Raw genomic sequence first — 14,341 nt, forward strand, 5'->3', positions numbered from 1 at the left:
TATCATTCCACCAATTTTTGTGTCCTCTAGAGATTTTGCTACTAATGATTTTATATTTTCCTCCACATCGTTGATAAAGACACTGAATAGCTTTGGGCCATGAACAGATCCCTGTGGGACCCCACGAGAAACATTCCCTGGGAGGAGGATTCCTCATTTAGTTACTTTTTGAAATCCTTCAGTTAATTAGTTTTTAATCCATTTTACATGGCTACCCAGATTTTGAATAATGCTATATTTTAAAATCAGAAAATCGTGTGGGACTAAGTCAAACACCTTATAGAGGTTTAAGTATATTCTATCAACATGGCTACCTTATCAAGCAAACTTGTGACCTCACCAAAAACCACAGTAGGTTTGTTTGACAAGACCTACTTTCCCCTATGCTAAGACCACTACACTAAGTGGCATTAATTACGCTACTGTCCTTTCATTTTTTACTGAGTGAGACCCCCATCAGCCCTTCTGTGAGTCTTCCCAGGATTGACATCAGGCCTACAGGTCGACAGTTACCACAGGTATCCCATTTACCCTTTTAAAATATTAGTACAACATTCGCTTTTTTCCTGTCCTCTGGAACATCCCCAGAGTTCCAAGATTTGGAAAAATGAACATTCATGGGTCAGGAAGCTCCTTGCTAATCATTTTAACACTCTTGGGTGCAAGTGATCCAGCCCTGCAGATTTAAAAATGTTTTACTTGAATAGATGCTGAGTAACATCCTCAGTTACTGAAGGAAGAGGATGTTTATTTCATTATCATTGTAAACATCTGAATACCTCATCCTGCTTCTTTCTGAATAGTTCTGTCTTTTCTGTCAGAATGGCAGGGCTTGTATCCTGCATTTCCCATTAAGGTGAGGAGATACTTACTTGAGTTTAAGTTCCCGTGTCTGTTCATTTTGCGCTTCCTCCAGGTCCTGCCGCACTCTGATGTACTCATCATGCTGGTCCTGAATCTCTGCCTTCACCGCCTGCAGCTTGGCATACAGCTGGGACACCAAGAAAGAGCTTCTGTTAGTATCAGTCCAGGCAGCAGCTTCAGGGTTGTGGCCTGAGGTCTCATCCCATGTGAGAAGCAGGTCATTTACTCACAGTATCCAAAAAGACCTGAAAAATGGGTCTCTCTAGGGACTTCGCACTGGGGAAACCCAAAGTTCATCCAACATTAAGCCACACAGAACATTTGCAGGAGCCTGAATGTTGTGCATGTGCCGGGTGTGGTTAAATGATGTGGGCTGCCCCTTTATTACAAAGGTGAGTCTTGCAGGGGCTTTGGGACAGATTCCCAGCTGGCGATGGTGACTGACAGCAGCTATGATTCCAGCACTCTATGTTCCACCTTGATCTGAGGGACCTGTGGAGACTACAGGTCCCAGTGTGCAATGCATTGCCCATGGTCTGAGCTGCCTGGCTCACCTGTGTGAGGACATGGCTCTAGCGGCACGAACTGAAAACGTCATGCCATGCTGTCACAAAGGTGTCATGGACCTACTGCAGCCCAGATGCAATCAGGGACACTGCTAGGGTTGCCACCCGTCTGGGTTTTACCTGGACAGTCTGGTCTTGGCTTCTGTGGCCGGGTGCCATTTAGGGTTGCCAGGTACCTGGTTTTTGACCAGAAAGTCTGGTCGAAAAGGCGACCTGGCACCTGAACCAAAAGTCTAGTTTCTGCAGATCGAGGGACGGTGCTGGATCATTAAGCTGCAGCAGCCCCTGCTCAGCCAGGGTCACCTGCTACCTGCAGGCAGGCTCCTTGAGATGATTCAGTGAGCGACGGGGGTGTGGGGAGAGGAGCAAATGATGGGGGCCGGGCCTTGGGAAAGACAGAGAAGGGGATGGGGCCTGGGGGAAGAGAGAGAGAAGGGGCAGGGCCTTGGGGAAAGAGGCAGAGCAGAGGCAGGACCTTGGGGGAAGAGGTGGGGTAGGGGCAGGGCCTCGGGGGTCCAGTTACCAGCAATTACAGAAGTGGCAACCCTAGACACTATTTTTCCTGCAATTGGAAGCAAGACAAACCCATAACCCTCCTCCCATAAAAAGAACAGGAGTCCTTGTGGCCCCTTAGAGACTAACAAATTTATTGGAGCATAAGCTTTTGTGGGCTACAGCCCACTTCATCGGATGCATGGAATGGAACACACAGACAGGAGATATTTATACATGCGGAGAACATGAAATAATGGGAGTTACCATACACACTCTAACGAGAGTGATCAGTTAAGGTGAGCTGTTGTCAGCAGGAAAGAAAAAGAACTGTTTAGTGGTAATGAAAATGCCCCATTTCCGGCAATTGACAAGAAGATGTGAGGAACTGCGTGTGTGTGTGTGGGGGGGGGGGAAATAAACATGGGGAAATAGTTTTACTTTGTGTAATGGCCCATCCACTCCCAGTCTTTAGTCAAGCCTAATTTAATGGTGCCCAATTTGCAAATTAATTCAATTCAGCAGTCTCTCGTTGGAGTCTGGTTTTGAAGTTTTTTTTGTTGTAATATTGGGACTTTTAGGTCTGTAACTGAGACACCAGGGAGGTTGAAGTGTCTCCGATGGGTTTTTGAATGTTATAATTCTTGACGTCTGATTTGTGTCCATTTATTCTTTTGCGTAGAGACTGTCCGGTTTGGCCAATGTACATAGCAGAGGGGCATTACTGGCACATGATGGCCTATATCACCCATTGTTTCATGTTCTCTCTGTATATATGTATCTTCCTACATGCATCCAATGAAGTGGGCTGTAGCCCACGAGAGCTTATGCTTAAATAAATTTGTTAGTCTCTAAGGTGCCACAAGGACTCCTGTTCTTTTTGCGGGTACAGACTAACATAACTGCTACTCTGAAACCCTCCTCCCAGTTTCAGAACAACAGTAAATTCACCTTGTAGTGTCATTAAAAAGAAACCTAGCCTGAGACTGGTTCCCCACAGCTGTGTCCCAGCACAGGCAGCCTCTCACCTTCTTCAGCTTCTTGGTTTTGATCTCCACTTCCTGCTGCAGAGACGTGAAGGTCTCCCGCAGCTCCATGGTCTCCTCATCCCGCAGCAGCATCTCCTGCTGCATCTCCCGCTCTCGACGTTTCTGCATCCGGGAAAAACACAAAACCCAACTGAGTCAGTAACAGGAACAACCTCACCCCCATCAAAATCATCTTGCTGGCCTGCAGAGCATGATGGGTAGTTATATGCAAATTTTACAATGGAGGGGGACTGCATTTGGGCATGTGATTTGGAGCCTTTCATCTCAGGGTGTCCAGTCCAATGGCTGACTGGGCTTGTAGTGACTGAAAGTCATTCGCATCTGATGGTGAGCTGGTAGCCCCTTCCTGGCCCACAGCACAGCCAACACCGCCACAACTCACAGTCACATTCACTGTCTTGGCTCAGAGACAATGGATTTTCGAGATGAGTCACGCCAAAGCCTACAGACCTTCCCTTTCACTACAACGAGATCTCCTTGAATCAAGCTACACCAAGCCAGGGACAGAATGAAGCAGCTGTACTTGTGTATGGCTTCTGTTGTCCCATGCTTGCCTTGGCACTACGGATGGCATCAAATGGCGATACCACCTATGTGGATTGAGTCTAAACACAGCTCCTAAATTGGGTTTGCAGTGCATTCTGTCTGAGCGGTGGTATTTTGCTGGGTGCCCATCACTTTGGTATCTGGGCACTGTCCATTGGGAACTGGACTGCGCCTGACAACTCCTTTTATACAGATCACCTAACTATATGACTCAGTTACTCAGGACCATATGTGTTGTCAAGTTCACCAAGGAACTGTGACCTATCATACATATATGCAGTATACACAACTGATTCAAGCATCATCTATTGCCAGTATCTGACATCAATGATGGTGCCAGCACAAGTCTTTAGGGACCTCTGGATGATGCCAAAGGATGTTGTGAAGGCCAAGACTAGAACAGGGTTCAAAAAAGAACTAGATACGTCCATGGAGGATAGGTCCCTCAATGGCTGTTAGCCAGGCTGGGCAGGGATGGTGTCCCTAGCCTCTGTTTGCCAGAAGCTGGGATTAGGTGACAGGGGATGGATCACTGGACAATTCCCTGTTCTGTTCATTCCCTCTGGGGCACCTGGCATTGGCCACTGTCAGAAGACAGGACACTGGGCTAGATGGACCTTTGGTCTGGCCCAGTAGAGCTGTTCTTATGTTTCCTATCCCGTGTCAGCCCTGCTCAGCCATCTCCCAAAGCAGAGTCTTTACCTGCTCAGCGATTTCCTGCCTCTTCAGCTCCAGCATCTTCTGCTGTTCATTTGTGTGGTCCATGATGTTCCTCCCTCCTATCAGAAGCTTGCTCTCCATCGCCTAGGGGCAGGAGAAGAAAGGAGATGAGGACGAATCAGAGCATTTCTCTCACATGCACACACAGGAAAGGAGCCACGGGCTAACAAGGGGGGATGGCCACCTGACCTTGCAGCTTCTTGCTGTGGCAAGTGGAATATACCACCTTGGAGGGGGGAGCAGAGTGGGGACCGATCAGCTTTGTGGGTGGTAGGAAGACAGGAGGGATCGCAGCTACTTTGAAGGACAGAATGCATATCCCGCTCCAGCTTGCTGATGGGGAACAATGGGCTGAAACTGGTCAGAACGCTGAGCATTGCTACAGAACTTGCCATTTGCAAATCATATGCAAACATTATCTCATTAACCTCCCTCCATCCCTCTTGAGATAGGTCTTTACTACCCACATATACAGATAGGGAAACTGAGGCACAGAGGTGCTGGCCAAACAGTTGGGTTTTCAGACATGACCGAGAGATGTAGGAGCACAAGTCCCACTGAAAGTCATGTACGTGCTTTTGAAAATACCACTCATAATGTTCAAAACTGGCTGTGGATTTTGGGTGCTTCCATTTTGGGATGCCCAACTCTAGACACCTAGAGATTCAGAAATGTGCTGCTGACCATCTGCAGCTGCATCATGGAGTCCCTGGGCAATGCTCTGGAACTGCTCCCTACAAATCCAGTCAGGACTTTGAGGAGCCTCCTCTCCCGTGGAGCAGACTGTCTTCAGGGCAAGAATCTCACACGGCTTCACCTCCTGGGTCTGACCTTGGAGCATTCATCATCCTCTGCCCCTCCGTGCGCTTCCCCCAGCGAGCCTGCCCCAGCGGGGTCCTGGGGAAGCCACAGGGTCCTGCACCCCCACTTTGCAGTCAGACATGACTCTCAGCCAGCCAGTAAAACAGAAGTTTATTAGATGACAGGAACACAGTCTAAAACGGAGCTTGTAGATAGAGAGAACAGGACCCCTCAGCCAGGTCCATTCTGGGGCCCAGCGAGCCAGACACCCTCGTCTGCCCTCACTTCCCGTCCCCAGCCAGCTCCAAACTGAAAACCCCTCCAGCCCCTCCTTTCTGGCCTTTGTTTCTTTCCTGGGCCAGGGGGTCACCTGAACTCTATGAGGGTCATCCTATCCTCATTACTCGGCCCACTTATTTATACCTATGATTACCTGTAATTCCTGTATGAGCGATGTACCCTCACTGCTTGCTGACTGCACCTTGATTCATCCACCTTAACCCCCCCATTGGGGATACTGCAGACTGCATGTGTTATGCGCTATCCAATGTCAAAATACTAACATCCCCCTATACTCTGTCTGGCACCCCTGATGACTATTAGCTGAATTTTCAAACGCTCTGTACCATTGCATCTGACGAAGTGGGTATTCACCCACGAAAGCTCATGCTCCAAAACGTCTGTTAGTCTATAAGGTGCCACAGGATTCTTTGCTGCTTTTACTGATCTCTTTGTTCACCTTTAGCTATTCCCTTGCAGGGGGAAGGGCCCCAGCCATTTGTTGCCAAGATACAGTGTGTCAGCCATTTATGCACGCTGGAGACTTAAGAAATGCATAGGGGAAACTGAGGAACCCACATACTATTCAGAGGAAACATTAAGAACAGTCCCACTTCGTCACAAGCTGCCATTGGCTTCAGCTGGGATCAGAGATGCTCATCTCCTCTCACAAAGCAGGTTAGCCCCCCTCCCCCCCCAAATTAGTACTGGTTCCTTTTGAAAATGTTAGGCTAAGTGACTTGGCAGTGGCAGAGTAGAGACTACAACTTAGGACTTTCTGGGCCTCCCAGTCCAGACACATGTAAAGTCTTGTTGTGTGTTTGCCCAGCGCCTAGCACCCTGGGGCCCAGGGCCATGAGGCACAGTTGTGGTAGAAATTAATCAGTCAGAGTCCCATGGGAAGGAAGAGTGAAATGCACTAAGATCATGGCAGGTGCAGCACCACCATTCAGAGGGGTGGGGCGGATGGGGACAGTCCAGTGTGACGTTGTCATGGAAAAGCAAATGCCATATCGGGATGCAGAAAGAGACCGGGGAACCCTGTTCAGGGGATATCTGCACTGGAAACGACAGCGTTCAGCATGTACTGGGCTCGAGGGTTTGGATCACCAGGCCATGAAAAACTGCTCTGAGCAGGGTTAGCTGACGTGGAGGCAAAGACCCCTGAGCCTGGCACCTTGAGTGCTTGCTCCATTGCTACCACGTTGGAGACGAGGACAAGAACTTGCACCTGATGCCATGCAATGGGGAGTAAGCAGAGGGATTCAAAGGGTGACTGATGCTGCTGGACTAATGGAACAGGAAGATGATCTGAGTGTTTTGAATGGAGTGGTGCAGGCTGGACATCAGGGAGAGGGAAGTTACAGTTACCAAGCTGGGAGATAAAGAGGCCTGGCTGTGAGGCCAGAGGGAAATGCTGGCTCTTGCAGGAGGAGGTCAGGATCGGGACACAGCCTGGCTGTGTGCAGAGCAGGAGAGAGGGAGGAATAAGCACATTCAGCTGAAAAGGTGAAACGCACGCTGGGCTTTTCAGATTCAGGGTGTCCCGGGTGACCTGGTTAAGGAAATGTCTTGTCCTTGTTTTTTAAAGTATGGTTTTCATTAATCTGCCGTAGCTCCTTTCAAGCATTTCAGTGCCTCATTCAGCCTGCTTCTGATCAGCTCACTTAGCTACTGTCAGCTGCTGATAAGGCCCTAGAAGTTACTTTCCGAGTCACTTGAATATGGAGTTAGCAACTCAACAAGTGTTCGGGCCCTGCCTGTGGGGGAGACAGTAACCAGGTCTCAGCCCAGGAGCCTGGCCTCTTGTGACTCACAAAAACTGCTGAAAAAGGCTTAACATGCCTACAATGAAATACCAATAATGAATAACTGTTCACAGCTGCATTTTCTAAGGCATCGTGCAGAAGAGATGCCAGGTGACGATTCTGCTAGTCGGGCTGAGGCCGGGATGGGAAGTCGGAGACCTGTAACCAGCAGGAAAATGCTAAGAGGCTCAGTGCAAAGGGGCATGAGAATGTCAGGGATCAGCCAGCTGTTCTCGTTCAGCGACAAGGAGGGCAGAAGCAGTAATGGGCTTCAGCTGCAGCGGAGGAACGGAAGGATAAACACTGAGGAAAGTTCCCTGAGGAGAGTGGAGGTGATGAGGGAGCTGCTATGGGAGGGGCCAGCCCCCATCTCCACTCACTGGATTTTAGCGAAGGAAATGACTGAGAGTGACTGACGGCTCTGCAAGCACCTGAAAGGCAGGGCACCATCCGCTGGCAATGCCAGAGTACTGCTTTGCCGCTCACTAGGGGCTTCCCTGCGAGACCCTCAAAGCACTTACATGCATTCAGTAAGGAATTTGGGACTCAAACGATTACTTCTGCATGGAGGCTTCTGACAGTTTCTGCTTCCCATGAGGTTCAGAGAGGCACATACAGTCACATGCCAATATCACCCGGCGAGGCGGCAGTAGCGATGGGAATAGATTTAGAACTTCTCATCCAACGAGGACCCACTGTGTCCCCATCCCAGACTGGGCAAGTCACCATGCAATCACATGCCCACCTTGTGCCTAAGCCATGCAGCATCCTTAAACTTCACCACCACCACCATGCTGGGATGGCAGAAATCTGTAGCATGGAGTGTCCATGACCACATGGCATGGCTTTGTTCCAGGCATCTAAGAGCTCCACATGGCTATGACTGATCTGTGATTAATCCTGTGACCACTACCACTCAATGACCAGCCAGTGTCCTCTCCTGACCTCAAGTCTGATCTTCAGATACTGTCTCTGAGTGGGGCGGCATGACCAACAAGGGGCAGCCGATGGTGGCCAATGATGATCAAATCTCTCAAGACCAGTTCTCAGTGACACATCCCTATTACTGATAAAGTCAAACCATCTTATACTCAGTAGGTGCCGCTGGCAATGAGCGTGAAAGGCCTTCAGCCTCCTGCATGAACGGCATGTCTGCTGAAATATCCATGCCACAGAAAACAACCCCATATGTGACGCTAACTGGTAGCCTTGTTTCTTTAAATTTCCACAGTACAGTACCTAGAAGAAGCCATTCCTAGCTCTGGGTGCCCCCTCCAAAATGTGGCCCACACAGAGACGATAGAGGCCAGGATCTGCAGCGGTGCTACACAAAAGCCTAGAAGGATCCCTAGACTGCAGATCACCGGCCAGTTGGAATCACCAGCAGACTTTAAGGAGGCAGAATGTAATCAAACAAACACGCTGGAATTTGGCAAGGTCTTGGGGGTAACACGTCACTCTTGAGAAAGATGTCATGGGATCCATAAAGGCCAAGAGTGATCGGAACATTGATTTCATACCTCATTTAGAAGATGTCACCTACAGCAAAGCAGCACCTGATGCTACCATCCTTGTGAACGTCTCTGTCCTGATGGAAGAGCATCACCTACAGAATTATCAACACCATCCTTCCTAGGAGTCCCATCCAACTGTTAAGTGGGCATAACATCGATTAGTGCATGAGATCTGCCAAGATCATAGCCCCAGTCTGTGTAGCTGCAGAACGAACCAGAATCCAAATGGAAATTGAACACAGTAAGACCCCCTAGAAGACCACTTCAGATATCTCATCCCGTTGTAACACTGGTCCATTCTATTCATGGCCCCATCTACATGTCAGCATGGAAAGAAAGTTTGAAATGATCTTAAAAATAGCTTTGGCTAAAAGTATGGCCTATCTGCACTGCTGCCAAACCATAAGAGAACTGCACTTTTAAGATGCTTTTTCAAAATGCACAGTTTTGGGAAGTTATCAGGATGGAAAACACTAAAGGCCCAGATCTCCGCTGTCTTGTATCTTGTGTAATTATTTACACTGGGGCAAAATAGGCTCTGATCTGGCAGCGTTTCATACCCCTTTATCAATGACTGTGGCAGGTGCAGGACAACAGAGAATGAGGCCCATGGAGCCTGGTTTGGATCCGTTTTATACTAATGCACCTTCATTCAGTTCAGTGGAGTTACTCCTGATTCACTGGTGCCATTGAGGCAGGATCAGAATCCAAAATCCTGCTTTTCTGGCATTTATCTGCCAAAATATTTGGCAATGGGTAGATTTAGCCAAGCTGGGTCATATTTCAGGTGTCCTTTTTCAGAGTGTCCAGTCTGATGGAGGCCGCTGGGGCAAGAATCCAGAGCAAACAGGATGTAATTTTGAGGGGCTGGAGGAGGGCTTAAGTCTACTTCATCATTAACTGGAAGGGCTGATTTGATTCAGCAAGTTTTCAGCAAGGGACAGTGTGATGGAGTGTCTTCCCCACACTGGCCTGTAAAGAGTTAATAGAGCCCTAGGGAGGCTGTGCAAGAGGCAGTCAATTAGAGAGGGGCTGTGAGGAACAGCCAATCAAGGCTGGGCAGGCCCATATAAGAGCTGCAGGGCAAAGCAGCTTCAGTTGCTCCCTGGAGCTTGAGGAGGGAGGAGGACTGGCTACCTTGCAGGCTGAAGACAGACAATATCCTGGACAGAGCAGTGCTGCAGGCAGGGACCAGGGAAGCTAAAGACAGCCCCTGGCAGGCTGCTAGGATCTGCAGGCTGAAGCCCTGAGGCAAAGGCGAAGAGGGTGCTGGGGCTGCAGGGAAGTGGCCCAAGGAAAGGAACTGAGGAGTTGGAGGGGATGCAGCAAGTGGCAGACATCTACGGGGTTGCTGGGCTGGGACCTGTAGTAGTGGGTGGCCCCTTTCCCTTCAAAAAACCCCCTGAAGTCTGGGTTCTGGAAGGTCACATGTTCCACAGGCATCTGGCAAAAGAGCGTGAAGGGAATTCCAGGCTGCTTGGAGGATCAGGGACTGGACAGGGCCTGATGGAGCTAGATGGGTCCTATTGCCTTTGTGTTCATGCTGGGGTGTTACAGACCATTCTCCTTAATATTACAATCCAGCCCCCTCGGTGCTGAATCCATCTTGGTAACTGTCCCATGGCCACAATCAACCTTCTCTAGGGCCCCGGGTGGCTGAAACGCCCTCATGGATTATATCAAAGATGCAAAGCAGTGGGGAAAAACCTAGGCCAGAGCAGCACAGGCAGCTAGAGGACTCTTGGGAGGTGGGATGGGGTGTCACAGCCTTGCAACTTGATAACAGGTTTGCATATGAAATGCAAACAGCTCCAAACCAGCAGAGCTGTGATGCTGATTGGAGCAGCTGGGTGGGAACAGCCAGGATGATCCTTCACCTAGCCAGCTCTGAGCTCAGCTCCCTCCCCAAGCGAATGCTGGGACAGGACAGAACTGGGATCAGTGCAGACTCTGGGGGAGCAAGGGGACAGATGACATTTTGCTGCAGGACCTGAGGAAGAGGTGCACAAACAGCTGTATCCCCTGCCACACAACTGGGAGCATTCAGACTGCCCTGGCTGGCTGCCCCTGTGGGAGGCCATCCTACAAGCACAGAGTTGCAGGGATGGACTGTTACCGGCACCCCCTCATTTTAACGGCTCTGCCCTCATTGCATAGCTAGTCTCTGATTCGTTTGTACGCCTGTGAGCTCCAGCATTCTGCACATACTTCTGGGCACATGTTCCAGCCCCAGATCCGAGCTACGCAGCCCACAGCTCACATCCTAGGCCTCCTGCGGCTTGGCCGACACTCCTCAGTGCCAGCCAGCAGCACCCTCTGCCGCTTCAGTCCCAGCTCTGCCTCAATACCAACTCTCAGCCTTGTGCTCTGCCAGCCCTGGGTTCCTCCCTCTGCCCTGCAGTTCGGGCAATGCTCCTCTCTCCTGCCCTGCCGCACCCTCTGAGACCCTGCGGTCACTGCTGGGAGCACAGCCCAGGATTTTGAACTCAGGTCTCCAGGGGCATATGGGTTAATAGGAAGCCCACTCCAGCCTGGCTGGGGAACCTTTCCCAGCAAGCTGCTGCTGTCAGCACCCCACTGCTGGCCTCACGCACCTCTGGGACTCCATTGTGTCATTCCTGGCGAGGCTCTCAGCTGCGCAATCTCTTCCCCAGAACGCACTCTTCATGCACCTTTTATAGCATGGCCCGTCCCTCCGCTGGCAGCTCCTTGGCAGCAGATGCTAGTGCCTGGGCCTCGAGGGAGCAGTTACCCTCAGCAACATGAGGAAGCCAAGCTCCCACAAGCTGGCTTGGCACAGCAGAGAAGAAAGTAGAGGATGGGAGCCAGGCTAGCTCCTTGCCAGGGACTGACAGCAGGGCTGAGATTGCCACAGCACCAGTCCAAGCCAGGGCAGCTGCTGCCACCTATATGAAAATACCACGTGTGGCAACGTGGGGCTGGAGGGAGCAGCTCCATTTCCAGAAATCCTCTGGCCTGGGCTATGCAGAAGGTCTGGCTGGCGCTTGTAATGGTCCCATCCAGCCTCCGAAATATTGCAGCCGCCTGGGGGCTACATGCTGAGAAAGGGAGTAAAGGGAGTCGAGGGAAATGCAGGCTGGAGCTTTCCGATGCCGAGATCTATGGGTAGGTCTCTACTGCAGCGCGGAGCCTGCTCAGCCCAAGGAGACAGTACGAGTGGCAGCGTGGACAGTGCGCCAGCGGCTCATAGTCACCTGAGCTCCGATGCCGAGGGCTGGAGTGGGTGACTAGCCCAAGCTGCCGCCAGTGTGGCAACATCCACACTGCTCTTTATAGAGGCTGAACTCAGTCTCTCCCCGGGCTCGCCCCAGCCCCAGCAGACACATACCCCTTGTGAGCAGTGAGTCCACTTGAGCCAGTCGGCGTCGGGGCGCGGGAGCGGCTGTGTGGCTGCAGCGGCGTTACAGCCAGGGCCAGCTCCAGGCACCGGCGCAGCAAGCTGGTGCTTGGGGCGGCCCATGGAAGGTCTTCGGCTGCAATTCGGCGGCCGGTCCCTCAGTCCCTCTCGGAGGGAAGGACCTGTCGCTGAATTGCTGCCGAAGAGTGAAGCGGTGAGGGAGCAGCTGCTGAAGTGCCGCTGATCACGGCTTTTTTTTTTCCTCTTAGCTGCTTGGGACGGCAAAAAAGCTGGAGCCAGCCCTGATTATAGCTCTCAGCCTGGCCCCACGCAGCGGCAAGGGGATTTTACAGACGTCAGCAAGGCAAAAACTCAGAGCCTCCTGCTCCAAGACGACCGGCCCCGCCTCACAGTGCTCACCATACTTCCCCATGGATTGTAGCAGCCCTTGGGCTCACGCCTGTCTTTCCCAGCAGTGGGAGGCAAGCCTCATAAGCCAGCAAGTTAAAGAAGTATGGGCTGGATGAATGGACTATAAGGTGGATAGAAAGCTGGCTAGATCGTCGGGCTCAATGGGTAGTGATCAATGGCTCCATGTCTGGTTGGCAGCAGAGTGCCCCAGGGGCCGGTCCTGGGGCTGGTTTTGTTCAATATCTTCATTAATGATCTGGAGGATGGCGTGGACTGCACCCTCGGCAAGTTTGCAGATGGCACTAAACTGGGAGGAGTGGTAGATATGCTGGAGGGTAGGGATAGGATACAGAGGGACCTAGACAATTCAGAGGATTGGGCCAAGTTGCGGTGCGTTATCCGAGTTTATGTAAGATCAGATATATGATAGCCGTAGTGAAGGACGCGTCGAGTACACAGCTCTTGACCTGGACAAGAACAAAGGGCATAGCAGTCCAAATGGATGGCAGTAAAGCTAAGACAACCACCTCAAAATGATAGCGGTGATTTTTAGTGAAGAGTAATTACCATCTCAGAACAACTTTTCTTAAAGGATGTGGTAGATTCCTCATTCACTTGAGTTTTTTTAAATAAAGACTGGATATCTTTTAACAAAAGGTACAGTATAACTAAAAGACAGCAAGTTATTGCTGGATGCAGAAATTATTTGGGGTGAGCGTTCCTTTGTCTTGATGCTTAGGTCTACGATGGATTACTTTATCATTGTAAGTTCTCTTTTAATCACCAAAATCCATTAATCTAGAATTCGTCTCCTATGCAACACAGCAAGTGAAACAGTATCTATTGACACATCCAGGCTCTTACTTATCACACATGTGCACCTGCACAATAATATAACTAAATGGAACGTCTTGTGCGTAATGCTATCAAGCACAAATAATTCTCTAGCCAGCTGCTGTGCTGCAGATGCTTGCTTCTGGGAGTTGAGGAAGGAGCATGGTACCGGGCTGTGATATGACTATATTATACTTAGAGGTGGAGAAATTTCTGAGACAGCCTCTCAAAAATTCTTGAAGCAATCATGGTGTATCTCCAATTCCATCATGTGTGGATCATGCTCTGCAAAGCTTGAGGATATCCATATCAATGTAGGTGGAAATAAATGTCTTAGACTGTGATCTGACTAATGCAGTCTGATTTGGCTTCAAGATCTGTCAATTTCTTTTGGGACAGGAGTTTCAGAAGTTTCATGGCACCTTCCACTTGCAACAGCACTCTAATTAGAAGAAACATACGAGCTTTTTTCCCCTAATAAACCATTGACCATGCCATCTCATGAATTAGGGGGAAGTGAGTGTAAATGATGTTTAGTTCTTCACTTTACTAAGAGTTCTTCCATTCTGGGTGTAGAATATGAATCATAGAAATAGAGTGTCCTTATGACCCTTAATAACCATTTAACTACAATAGTAAATAGCGCATGGGGGTAGTCACAGCCTAAAATAACTAGAAGTTGGTTGGTATCAATTGCTTAGGTATCTTATACATATTCACACCACAAGGTCACACTTCTGAAATATAAATATGAGTGCAGAACAAATAGTTATAGAAAAGTTCATTAAGCTTAAATATATAGAAGATACAGTATAATCAGCAATTCTACAGGATATGTACTGGAGATTTTTATTGCAAGGTGTTACAGGCTAGGTTCCCAATTATGTCTCAGACTGTTCCCCCCATAACTCAGATGAAAGGCAGCAACATTCTTCATATTTTCACAACCATAGCATCCTCATTCCTAATACCCTCTGGTGAAAGTTTCTCTCTTTTCTCTCTCTTCTGTTGTAAAGCATGGGTGGTTTTTTTTGGTCTTTAATTAGGAAGATTCTGTATAAAAACAAGCAAGTTAATATTCCAGTAACAGAAAGCAAAG

At 49.6% G+C, this 14,341-nt stretch overlaps 1 protein-coding gene across 2 annotated transcripts in view; it reads right to left on the reverse strand.

Annotated features, from left to right (window-relative positions):
• Window positions 1-14,341, reverse strand: part of KIF3C (kinesin family member 3C) — a 72,340-nt gene that overhangs the window by 15,406 nt on the left and 42,593 nt on the right. For both annotated transcript variants that reach the window (XM_032762369.2, XM_032762368.2), the window contains exons 2-4: window positions 4,220-4,321; window positions 2,951-3,073; window positions 873-991 (exon numbers count right to left, since the gene is read on the reverse strand). In XM_032762369.2, coding sequence (XP_032618260.1) covers window positions 873-991; window positions 2,951-3,073; window positions 4,220-4,321 — 344 coding nt within the window. The remainder of the gene's footprint in view (window positions 1-872; window positions 992-2,950; window positions 3,074-4,219; window positions 4,322-14,341) is intronic.

Source organism: Chelonoidis abingdonii, chromosome 3 (genome assembly GCF_003597395.2).
Source record: "Chelonoidis abingdonii isolate Lonesome George chromosome 3, CheloAbing_2.0, whole genome shotgun sequence".
Classification (NCBI taxonomy): domain Eukaryota; kingdom Metazoa; phylum Chordata; order Testudines; family Testudinidae; genus Chelonoidis; species Chelonoidis abingdonii.